This window comes from Oncorhynchus clarkii, chromosome 30, assembly GCF_045791955.1.
Source record: "Oncorhynchus clarkii lewisi isolate Uvic-CL-2024 chromosome 30, UVic_Ocla_1.0, whole genome shotgun sequence".
Classification (NCBI taxonomy): domain Eukaryota; kingdom Metazoa; phylum Chordata; class Actinopteri; order Salmoniformes; family Salmonidae; genus Oncorhynchus; species Oncorhynchus clarkii.
In genome coordinates this window covers 24,834,667-24,847,648 of record NC_092176.1, presented here as the reverse complement: position 1 = coordinate 24,847,648, position 12,982 = coordinate 24,834,667, and the positions used below count along the sequence as shown (strand labels likewise).

Sequence of the window (12,982 nt, the reverse complement as noted above, 5' to 3'; positions counted from 1 at the left end):
GATACGTTAGTTTTTGTATTGTCTAGGGTTTTTTGTGTCTATGGTTTTTGTAGGTCTAGGTGATTTGTATGTCTATGGTGGCCTGATCTGGTTCCCAATCAGAGGCAGCTGTTTATCGTTGTCTCTGATTGGGGATCATATTTACGCCATTTCCCTTTGGTGTTTGTGGGATCTTGTCTATGTGTAGTTGACTGTCAGCACTCGTTTGTATAGCGTCATGTTTCGTTTTGTTATTTTTTTTTTAGTTTGTTCAGTGTTTTATTCTTTAAATAAATAAGAATGTACGCATACCACGCTGCACCTTGGTCCGATCCTTATGACGAAAATGACACTTATGTAAATGAGATATTTCTGTATTTCCTTCTTTAATACATTTGTATAAACATGTTTTTACTTTGTCGTTATGGGCTATTTTGTGTAGATGGGTGAGAAAATAATATATTTAATACATTTTGAATTCAGGCTGTAACAACAAAATATGAAGGTACTATATAGTGGTATGAATACCTTCTTGAAGGCACTGTACATGCTTATCGTGCTGCTCTCCATTGTGCTGCTCTCTGTTTTATCCAGTGTGCTAAGTATGCCACCCAGTGGCTCCTATGTGGAATTAGGATACTGTATCTCTCAGATGACTGCTATTGTGTCATTACTTGTTAAATAGACAAATGTATTTGTGATGAACACGGTATCCTGTCACATTTTTATAATACCTTTATTCAGTAGTATTTGTGGTGCATGGTAGTCGGGAGACGGAACAGTGATTTGTCTAGGCTTTGAGAGTGGGGAGACTGAAAAAGATGGCGGAAGCGGTCTAATGGTTGTAGAATCAAGAAGAATTGGAATCTTGTCCAAAATAATGGAAAAAGGAGCAAAGTAGGGTACAGTGATGAGAATGTCACTTCGTATCTTTTAGGAGTATGGTTTGTAAATGAGGAGCAGCTGATCGAATTACCAATCTTGAGGAATCCATTTGAGATATCCAAACTGGTGGAGAGAGTGCTGGGTAGAGTGAAGGCTGTAAGGATCATGAGAGGCAGATCAGAAAAAACGTGTGTTGCGTCTCACCCGATTTAATAAGTTTGAAGTGTTATGTGTGTCTCTTGGAAACAGGGCACCCCTCAAGGGGGTTATATCTGGCACATCGTGAGAAGTCGATGTTGAAGAGATTCAAAATATTCCTGGAGTGATTGATGCATGTCAAACAAATCGTGTGGTGAATGAAGATAAAGTGAAGAGTCTATCTGTTCTTTTGTTTTTTGATATGGAGTCTCTCCCTACTCAAGTGTAGTTCGGGTATATTAACTACAGAGTCAGAGCATTTATCCCAAGTCCAATGCAGTGTGATCATTGTAAGGCTATTGATCATGTTTGAAGTGTTTGCAGAAGGGAGAAGATGAGATGTCCAAGTTGTGGAAAAGATCATATAATGTGTTATAAAAGTGATGAAAATGTGACATGTTACAATTGTGGTGGGATCCATGAAGACAGCCCTGACTTTGGCCACGTCATTCTCTTTCATTCTTGTGGGGCATTCGAAAGACGTGGCCAAAGTCAGGGCTGTCTAGAGCATTTCATATGCAGCAGCTGTTAAAAGGGCTGAGGGTTTGAATGGTGCACCTGAAGAGTCCATGGTGGTGGATAGGCCTTCACTGCAGTCTGCAGGGGTTGCCTTTCACCAGCAGGATCCTGACATTTTAAAGGTTAAGAAGGTGGACTTTGTGGCATTTATAGCTATGGTGATTAATGGCACTGCCAAGGTGGAGAGAAGGTCCAGGGAGATATAAATCATTGTGGATGCGGTGGAGCACTTCCTGGCGCTGAAAGATTTCTCGGTAAAGGAGTTACATGAAATATTGTCACAAGCCGAACCACCCTCTCAGGCCCTAGAGCCTGAAAAGGGAAATAAAGAGATTTGAAAGAAGGAAGAAGTGGGAGTTTTGATTTATCAATGTACTATTTTTATTTGGATGGATTAAGTTCGTTTCTTATTACGTATGGATTTTCTTTGTACCTTGTTTGGCGGCAAAAACACCCTTTGTGGTTTTAGTCCGCCATAAACCCTACAGAAGAAGAAGAAGAACGGTAGTTGCGGATACGGAACTAGACCGGAACTATCGAGGATTAAACCTTTGCCTCAGATCGGTGTACAGTGCCAGTAACACTTCACATAATGCTAGCTAGTTCGCTGTGGGGTTGCCTACATTTCGTGAGTGTATTTCTAGGGTTGTTTCGTTGTTTTATGACATCACATACGGTTTTCTAGAGACTGCATATATGTAGTTTCATTTGTTTCTTTTGACGCTTGACTAACGTTACTAGCTAGCGATACATGTAGCTAGCCAGCTATTTAGCTAGCATTCATGATAACGGTAGCTATAACTAGCATCCATAGCAATCCAAATTAAGCCGAAGGCAGTAGCTAGCTAGCAAGCTTCATCGTGAGTGTTTGTTATATGTCCGATCGTAACTACTAGAGTAAGCAATTATAATTTGTAACACATGTTTGCAGTCAGATGTGCAGTTGACAGAAGTGAGATGTTGGCTAACGTTAGCGAGCTATTTTGTTAGGACTAGCAGCTGACTGTAGCTAGTGTGCAGTAATTGTATTTACTGGAGTGGCGTTCCGTGACAGTGGTTTCATCTCATAGAGAATCACTGTAGAACAGCATGACCTTAATCATGAGTCATGTATGTTACAAGATTAAGCTTGACCTTAGCCCAATATGTACTGTTAAGGAGTGTAGGCTTGCGTCTTTGACTTTGGTGAACGTGAGCTAAGCTTGAGCTGAACAGTTCCTTCTGCTTCAGTTGCTACAGTACAGCTTGAAACTGTCTTTTGTACTTCCAGTTTCTCTTTCAGGCAGCTCCCTGTGCACCGCATATTGTCATTCTCTGCCAATGGGCTGACGGCTGGTTGCTGAGATGTTGCTGAAAGACATTCCCCAGGAGGTGTTGATGCGCCCTCTTTCCCGAAATGAAGTAGTGGGAATGATTGTGAGACTGACAATCTTTGGAGCTGCCACCTACTACGGCATCAAATGGGTGGTGGAGGCAATGGACCCTACACATAAACAGAAGATCCAGGCCAAGAAAAGGGTATGCGCACATATTGTTTATGTTTAGATCTGATTCATCTTATAATATATATTTATTTATTATTGTTAGATTAACCATCAATTGTGTTAAGCAGTAGAGTGACATCCATCTCCTCCTCCAGGCAGAGCAGCTGATGAAGCAGATTGGAGTGGAGGGTGTCAAACTCACTGAATATGAGATGAACATTGCTTCTCACCTGGTAGATCCACGCAGCATGAGGGTAAGGGAAATCTATAAAGTGTGACAGTTCTTCTTTAAATTGTATTTTTGTGACTTACCAAGTTTGTGGTGTTACATAATCGGTGCTATGTACAGTAAGTTAGAGGAAAGGAGTCATTTTGCACATTGTTTATGAAGTTGAAAGCCTAATGATTTTGCTGCTCTTCATCTGTAGGTGTCCTGGAGGGATATTGCAGGGCTTGATGAGGTAATTTATGAGCTGCAGGACACTGTCATCCTTCCCTTCCAGAAGAGACACCTACTGGCTGGATCCAAACTCTTTCAGCCTCCCAAAGGTGAATGCTTCAGGGCACATCATCTTGTATTTTGCATATTTTCTTCTTCCAAAGTAAATTATTTTGGTTAACACTTTTGGGCATTAAGTGAATTAATGATTTGATTCTCTCTCTGTCACCACCTCAGGGGTGTTGTTGTATGGGCCTCCTGGGTGTGGGAAGACGCTTATTGCCAAGGCAACCGCCAAAGCCTCAGGATGCCAGTTCATCAACCTGCAGCCCTCCACTCTGACGGACAAGTGGTACGGCGAATCACAGAAGCTCACCGCTGCGGTCTTCTCATTGGCTGTCAAGATCCAGCCATGTATCATTTTCATAGATGAAATTGGTGTGTGTCATTACGTATCTCTGTTTTAAAACTAATATGTGAACCATTAGTGAGAGCCGTTCATTAAATATCCAGTAGTGTAAATGCTCTTGATTGATATCCTTTACTGATTTCTTTAACCTCAAACATTATATAATCATATTTGAGGCTGTGTTCACTTTTTGAGTCTTATTTTCCAGACTCCTTCCTGAGGAATCGCTCCAGTCTGGACCATGAGGCCACAGCCATGATGAAGGCCCAGTTTATGAGCTTGTGGGACGGGCTGGAGACTGGGGCAAGCAGCCAGGTACCACTACCAACTCCCATAGTTAGATTTGTCTTATTTGCTTTTACGTGAGTATTGGCCATTGGTTTAATATCTTGCTTTGCTGGTTGTACAGTTAGTTCATGTTGTGGTATTGTTCTTGCAGGTGATGGTGATGGGGGCCACCAATAGACCACAGGATCTGGACCCAGCCATACTGCGCAGAATGCCCACCACCTTTCACGTGGGCCTACCAGTGAGATATGCACACTTGAACGTTGTGAATGCACTCTGATAATCAAGCTGTCATGTTGAAAACTGTCTCTCCTTATGTTATGTACTTCTGTAGACTACAAGACAGAGGACAGAGATACTGAAGTTGATCCTGGCAGGAGAAAATGTAAGCTAACACCATCTCCATTCCTTCGTTTCCTCTCAGATATCCAACCAGTTTGAGTCGTTTCATACCTATACACTGTTGATGGATTTCCAGGTTAAATAGTAACAAACATCACAAATGACAATGACATCTGGAATAGTGATTTACAGTATCATGCCTGAATAAATGTACTCTATACTAAACCAACACTTTGTCCCTGTCTTCCTCAGCTAAGCAATGCCATTAATCTGAAGGAGATAGCAGAGAAGTCGGAGGGTTCATCAGGCAGTGACCTCAGGGAGCTGTGTCGCGATGCTGCCATGTACCGTGTTAGAGATTACGTCCGCAAGCAGCAGATGAAACAGATAGCCCAGCAGATGCAGGAGGAGGACGAGGAAGACAAGTAACACCCATTACTGTTTCTAACTCAAGCTTCAAACTGCTGGTCTTTGACCTTTTTGCTATGCTGAATGTAGCTGTAAGTTACAGTATACTTCATTGTGTTGTGCTTGTGTTTTTCGCTTTCAACAAGAGAAGTCTTCAGCTCTTCAAAGCTGGCGATGGTTGAACATTTTTCATAAAACACATACAGTACCAGTCAAAAGTTTGGACACCTACTCATTCAAGGATTTCTGTTTACTTTGACTATTTCCTACATTGTAGAATAATAGTGAAGACTTCACAACTATGAAGTAAAACATATGGAATGCTTTTCCTTCACTCTGCGGTCCAACTCATCCCAAACCATCTCCGTTGGGTTGAGGTCAGTTGATTGTGGAGGCCAGGTTGTCTGATGCAGCACTCCATCACTCTCCTTCTTGGTCAAACAGCCCTTACACAGCCTGGGGTGTGTTGGGTCATTGTCCTGTGGGAAAAAAAATGATGGTCCCACTAAGCCCAAAGCAGATGGGATGGCGTATCGCTGCAGAATGCTGTGGTAGCCATGCTGGTTAAGTGTGCCTTGAATTCTAAATAAATCACAGACAGTGTCACCAGCAAAGCACCATCACACCACCACCTCCATGCTTCACGGTGGGAACCACACATGCGGAGATCATCCGTTCACCTACTCTGCGTCTCACAGACACGCCGGTTGGAACCAAAAATGTCAAATTTGGACTCATCAGACCAAAGGACAGATTTCCACCGGTCTAATGTCCATTGCTCGTGGTTCTTGGCCCAAGCAAGTCTCTTCTTCTTATTGGTGTCCTTTAGTAGTGGTTTTGTTCAGCAATTCGACCATGAAGGCCTGATTCATGCAGTCCCTGAACAGTTGATGCTGAGATGTCTGTTACTTGAACTGTGTGAAGCATATATTCGGGCTGCAATTTCTGAGGCTGGTAACTCTGCTGCAGAGGATAAGTTAATTAGAGGTAACTCTAGGTCTTCCTTTCCTGTGGCGGTCCACATGAGAACCAGTTTCATCATACCGCTTGATGATTTTTGAGACTACACTTGAAAAAACTTTCAAAGTTCTTGAAATGTTCCAGTTGGACTGACCTTCATGTCTTAAAGTAATGATGGACTGTCGTTTCTCTTTGCTTATAAGAGCTCCTCTTGCCATAATATGGACTTGGTATCTTACCAAATAGGGCTATCTTCTGTATACCACTCCTACCTTGTTACAACACAACTGATTGGCTCAAATGCATTAAGAAGGAAAGAAATTCTACAAATCAACTTTTAACAAGGCACACCTGTTAATTGAAATGCATTCCAGGTGATGACCACATTACTACATGATGGCCATGTGTTTCATATTTTTTGTATTTTTATGTCACTATTCTACAGTGTAGAAAATAGTAAAAAAATAAAGAACACCTACTCATTCAAGAGTTATCTACCCTTGACTGGTACTGTGTGTCTGCATCTTTGGTTGACCTCTGACCTTTGTCCCATCCGTCTCCAGAGCAGGGGTGGAGGAGCGTCTGCGGCCCATCACCCAGCTGGACCTGCTGTTCGGCCTGGACAAGATGAAGGAGTCCAAAAAGGCCACCATGCCCCAGGAACTCATACCCCGAGAGGTGCCTCTGGACTAAACCTTTCTTTCAGACACCCTTTACAAATGCATTGTTACTGACCAGTGGCCGACCCAAGTGTTTATCCCCCCCATATACATACACACACACACACACACACACACACACATCTCCCAGTCCTAGCACAGTGGTCCAAAGCAGTCTGAGAGAGATGTCCCTGGACCACAATCTCTCTGTACCCCTCTTATCCCACACCAATACCCTTCAGTATCCAGTTAATTCCTACTGTCTGTCCATTGTTACAGATTGAATTGACCAATTAATTCCAACCTCCCACACAGTGTCCCAGAACATCCCCATTGCCCGGAGTCATCATAAAATACTAGAGCCTTAGAAAACGGCCTTTGTACATATAGCTGGGAAGCAGGGCTGTCCACTGTAACGCTGTTGAACAGACAGCACATGGTGAGAGGGACTGGACAGAGTCTGTCTCTAAGAACTCTGTCATCAATGTTATTATTATTTATTTGTGTCACACATCTTATGAGAAAATGTGAATCAATATTGGTTTTTAATAATCATGCTTTAAAAAAGTACTGAATAAGGAATATTACTGTATTTGCACTGTCAATGTTCTTTTGGGCAAGCACTAAACTGTCCCAAGTGTCTAGTTGTCTGCATGTCTAAGTAATAGAATGAGAAACATTAGGTACACAATAGTACACATGTTACAGTTAACAAAGACCAAGAGTCCCTGGGAGTTGAATCAGTTGGTAAATCTGATATTCTGAATCTACTTTTTATTGAATGTTCATCACTGTATTTAATACTGTACGTCTCCAAGTATTGGATTGAAACTACTCCTGACTACATTATTAATCTTTACTGACGAAGGTAGTTGCCTCATGTCTTCTTTTGTTTTCTGTCACAGTAATATGCCCTTCATTGGTCTGGTGTCTTACAATCTAATGTTCTTGAAATCATTTTATGCTTTATATAATGTGAAAAAGCAGCTGTGCTTTTGCCAGTTCCATAATCAACAACCTTCAAACATGGGTATTGACCAGCACAGCAGTCTGTCTCAAAATGTCAATCATTCCAGTCTGTCTCCATGGAAACTAGACAGAGTTCTACAGTTAGGCCTTGGTCTCTAGTGTGACCCATTGTCTGCTGTTTTCTGTTCTCTTTCAAACAAGAATCTGATTTTGACCTGGGAAACCAGGTTTGAGCACCGTGAGAAATCAATTTCCTGGAAAAAGAAAACAGACCTTCTCAGGTCCCTTACTCTCGGAGGACCATTGGTGTCCAACTACAGTCTGGTAGAATTGGACTGTAGTCAGGCACACAGTTCCATTATTTTATTTTGGGCTACACAGATTGTTCCTTTTGTCAGAATGTCTTGCTCATTAGACCTCTACTTAACTTACTCTCGGTATATGAATAGGGAGGCTGCCGCTGACTAAGGATTGGCCAGTCAGAGTTTCCCCTGAAGAGTGACCACAGGCGGGTGCTGTGGCTCCGCTACTCTCGGGTCGGCAGTATGAGTGGCAGGTCTGGGTGTTGAGTCGGACTATTCCCCCAGACAAAACGCAGTACAGTACCTTTTGTACTTAACTGTGAGGAGACACATTATATATGGGTCTACAAGTTATATGTGGCTCACTGAATACCCCCCCGCCCCCCATTGTATGTAAATTGTGTGGAACTGGGCAGATCCAGCTGTTTAGAAATGCTTAAGCAGTCCCACTCCCTGTGTATTTATTTCCCACTGGTTTTCGCTTTCTTTCCCTCTGCATAATCTGGTTTGGTTTTTGATGATGATCCTCACTATGTATAAGCCACGGATGGCTGGATGCTGTCCAAGCTTGCCCACTATCCCTTCACTATTCACCCACTATCCCACTATTATTTCCCTTAATTCACCTAATCTGTGGTGCATCATTGTCTCTAGAGCACATCTCTGATTTAACTCCTCTGCTTCATACCAGGCTTTCAAAAAATGTCCTAGCTTGCATAGCACTTGTGACAGTCAAGTTTGCATGCGTTTTCTGTAGGCGCTAACAATAACCATAGGATTTGGCTAGGTCAATAGAGGACTGCTGGACCTCTACAAAGCTTGCTAATCTCGTGGGCCCATTTGGGAATGGAAAAGATTTGCCTGGATTTGGTCAGATAAACCTGAGTCTATTTTTAAAAGCAAAGGACAGCCCTTCCAAAACGAAATGTTTTGGCTGACTTGGTTTCCCTGAGGGTAGAGGGTGCTACCAAAGATGTTATTGCCAAAGCGTGGATAAATTGATGCTGGCAGTTGAATGATTTTTACATTTCTAACACATCTTGTGATACTGTTGATGTGTATGTGTGCCATCTGGTTTTTGACTCCCAACTAACCCAATTCATCTTCATAAGAAGCATTAAAATGTGGGTCAAAAAGCAAAGCAAGGCTTCCTTCCATGTTCCCTCCCAGTTCTTGTCAATTATAGAACTTTATCCATCTCTTGGTAAACAACATGAGTCTCAATGGAAAACTTTCAGTTCCATTTGAACATGAATGACTGCAGATCAGAGAGGCCTGCTGAGAGAGATGTCTCTCAGTCAGGCTGTCGGTGGCTTTTATCACACAACCACTTCTTGTCTCAGACTTCAACATTGTTCGGTATCAGCTCTGAGTGGAGACTTTGAAAAGGATCCATACAGACACACCAGCCTATGCTCCTCATGCTGAGAAAGCAGTATCAGAACAACGTTGTCTTGTCGACCTTAAAGGTCCAGTGCAGTCAAAAACAAGATTTCCATTGTTTTATATTTCCATATTATGAGGTTGGAATAATACTGTGAAATTGGGAAGTTAGGATAATGTAAGAACCGTTTGAAATTTCAGCGTGTTTCATTGGGATGGAATGTTTCCCTGCCTGGTGACATCACCAGTAAATTAGTTAACAGACCAATAAGAGAGTTCCAAACTTCTCTGCTAATAACAGTTACTATTCACATCCCAAATCAGACCATCCCCAGACAGTCCTAGCAAAATTTGTGTTTGAGAAATTGCTCTTTGCTTAGAAGCATTTTTTGTTTATTTTTGACCATTTTCATTGAAAACAGTCACAGTATGGTACTTAATTGTTACCCAGAAATGATTTGATATCGAGATAAAAACAGCTGTATTGGGCCTTTTAACTTTTTTCCATTTTTAGCTCTGAGAGGAGACAGTGGAAACGATCCATACTTTACCACCAGATATACTCTGCATCCACTCCCATACCGTGACACTCTGTTCTCTCACGGCATGATCGACCTGAGCCTTGAGTAATCAGCGTCAGCTGTGGTTCTCGCCACAATTCTCAGTAGGATATCCTGTTGGTTTATCGACTTTGGAATTTTTAATGGAGCACATGTTTTGTTTACTCACTATCCCGCTGAGTCATGACGGGTCAGTGGGAGTCCTCCAGTAGGGACCACTTTCATCATCATGTATGTGTTTTATTAGAAGGAAAGTATCATGGAGTGGTGCAGCGGTCTAAGGCACTGCATCTCAGCGCTAGAGGTGTCACTACAGACCCTGGTTCAATCCCGGGCTGTATCACAACCGGCCGTGATCGGGAGTCCTATAGGGCAGCGCACAATTGGCCCGGCGTCGTTAGGGGAGGCTGGGGTAAGCCGTCATTGTAAAATAAGAATTTGTTCTAAACTTTCTTGCCTAGTTAAATAAAGGTTAAAAAATCCAGGAACAGGGAGAAAGGGAGCCACACACACCTACTTGATTAATAGCAGCATATGAAAAGGGTCACAATTAATTTGTATTTGCGTCAGAGGACCCCAATAGAAGACAAACACTATCTGTAAAGCAGCATCTAAAGTGATGAATAGACAATAAAAACGTCAACACAAATCAACTTTGGCTGCATGGGCTTCTTCAGTACTGGAGGAGGTTTCATGCCCTTTGTGGTTATAATGGAATTCATATGTTCTAGGAACGGACAGTGGATCTGAACATGAATGGAGTTAAAGTTTACCACAGTCGGTCATGAAAATGGATGCCCTCTGGACTAAAATGTAAATGTCTTTCAACTTTACCACTGGACATAAGTGTTGCAAAAGAGCAATATCTTCTGACAGTTCTCAGAATGTTAGAGAAAATACGTTTGCTATTCGAGAGGAATTTCCAAGGCATCACACACACAGAGAAAGCTTTTATGAGTTTTAGACCTGTCCAGAGCCTAATGTGGTTTATCCCTCAGCTCGCTAATAAAAAGTATTGTCCTTAAATAACTTTCCATTCTTCATCAAGCTTTTCTTCTCATTTTTTGTCTCCTCTTCACCGAATGGAAGCTATATGTTAAACAGAGGCCAGGATATTAGGGCTGGTAATTGAGGCCTTCTGTCTGCATCACTGCAGATGCAAGGTAAAATAGGGTGCGTGGAGGGCGACATGGCATGTATCAGAGGAGGTGTTGAAAAAAGGTAATCTCCAGACTTGATGTAGGGTCTCAAAGGTGAGAATTACACTGCTCCTTCGTAGACCTGAAAAGCTCCTCCAAAATTAGAGGCCCAGCATACCATTTTTTTGTGTGTGTCGAGGGGTGTAAATGATATGTCTGGCTACCCAAACTCCTTGCACCGGCCAAACGCTATGCCGCGGCCGTTTGTTTCTTCTCCGCAGTCTGGATCTGAGTACCTCCCTGACGATTTCTAGAACGCAAACACATTTTAAATGTTCTGATTGGCCTCAGAAACTGATATATTGGGCAAGAGCCAGGACACAAGTGGGTAAAGCGGCATTTTGAAAATGTGTCATTGGCGTTGATAGTCTGGTTATGTAGCGAACAATAGAGCAGTGGAATAATTCAGTTTGAGTCGTCAGGCAAGTAAATGATGCCCTTAGAAAGAAGCAAACTTGTCCTCGCCAATGATATGACACCCCCAATGTTGAAGTCAAACTTTCAGGTCTGTCAGTCTGATTTTGTAAAGAATAAGAACAAAAAGAGTGTGATCTCATCTGTTTCTTTCTTATGGTTGCTATCCACCATCCTCCTGTGCTTCCTTCCTTCCTCTCTGTTCCATGTTTACAATGGCCCTAATGAATCCTATCAGTTTATCAAGCTTGCTGCAAAGCCATAGCCAGCCTGTTATGATGCACTGCCATGTTCCTAAATCATGTGCTCAATTGAGAGGCAGCGGGTGTCACGTTGGCGGCTGTGTTAGCTATGTTAATCAGGCAGGACAAAAGCCATGCGCCCACTCAGGGAAGCGGAGATGGGATAATGATCACTAATTAATTGTGCACTGGGGTTCGCAGGCCTCCTCTCTCCACCACCGTCAGGCACACTGAAGACATATGAGCGAATGATTCACCCTGCACAGCACAGCAGGAGAGGAGGCAGAAGGCGTGCGAGGAAGGCGACCGCCCAGAGACGTGTGTAACTCCGTCACCAGGGCTGTATTTAGTGGTGTGAAACGTTATGAACGTTGCAGATAGAAATAGAATGAATAGAGCTGACATGACTCCCCTGTTATAGCTGACGGAAAATCAATCAATAAATTTCTATTTGAAAGTTCTGTAATGTTACATCCTCCGGAACAACTGCCTGGACATCTTTTGCTTACCAACCGTTGCCATCGACATGTCTGAGTGGTTGGGTGGGAACGAATGACAGACGTTTTGGGCTGAGATTGACTTGGCGTGGTTTTGTCTCTACAGTATTGGTTAATGATCAATTAAAGTCGCAATCAATTAAATCCAAACGTTGTAATTAGCTGTCCAACGAGGAGTTGTGCATGTCCAAACCGTTCTACACAAACAAACATTTTAAGGATGCATTATTGTGTACTTTTTTTCACCATATGAAGTCTGAAGTGATTGTTAAGTAGAGCATTCTTAGAACCACTTGACATATGGTGGATCTATTCAATAATAAATATTCAGTAGTAAAGCACTTGAAAGGGATTAATTCGAAGGTGCTTTAAACCCAGCTCAGTTGTTTATGACATCCCCTACAAATGGATGTTGAATATGTATGTGGCACCATCATTAGCACATGTTCATATTTTATAGGCATGATGCTAATTACTTTACTATTTAGTATAGTGAGATTTGGGGGTAAACAGCTTATTTCCCAGGACAGACACTAATTTCCTTGAAATGCATGTGGTTTTGTGAAGACTGTATGTGTCTAAGCCAGACATCAAGTCATTAATGAATGCAGTCCTGCTGATTTTTCTTTCTCCCTGGAACTTGATTGCCCAGAGTCCACAGACCTGCACGGTGTCCGTATTAGTACAGCCTCAGTCTCAGCGGGAGTAGCCTCAATCAAATGGATGAACAAAAAAATGTTGACATAATGGTCAGAGTTGCGCACCTCTGTTCTAAGCATTGTCTGAGATTGTAAGCAATTTACCATTTCAAATGATATATACAGTAACAACACTTGGCCATAGGTG

The 12,982-nt window shown here is 42.3% G+C and overlaps 1 protein-coding gene across 2 annotated transcripts; it reads left to right on the top strand.

The window, feature by feature from the left end:
- Positions 1–2,120: 2,120 nt before the first annotated feature.
- LOC139389649 (ATPase family AAA domain containing 1a) lies at positions 2,121–9,803 on the top strand. Of its 2 annotated transcripts, none has more exons than XM_071136516.1 (10): positions 2,121–2,209; positions 2,852–3,099; positions 3,221–3,319; positions 3,494–3,614; positions 3,742–3,942; positions 4,122–4,228; positions 4,353–4,442; positions 4,536–4,586; positions 4,796–4,968; positions 6,475–9,803. In XM_071136516.1, exons 2-10 carry the CDS (start codon positions 2,926–2,928, stop codon positions 6,602–6,604), a joined length of 1,146 nt encoding a protein of 381 aa, XP_070992617.1. In that variant the 5' UTR covers positions 2,121–2,209; positions 2,852–2,925; the 3' UTR covers positions 6,605–9,803. The 2 variants fall into 2 exon arrangements, with proteins under 2 accessions (XP_070992617.1, XP_070992618.1); XM_071136517.1 differs by lacking the exon at positions 2,121–2,209 and adding an exon at positions 2,395–2,441 and having other exon boundaries at positions 6,475–7,441.
- Positions 9,804–12,982: the final 3,179 nt, after the last annotated feature.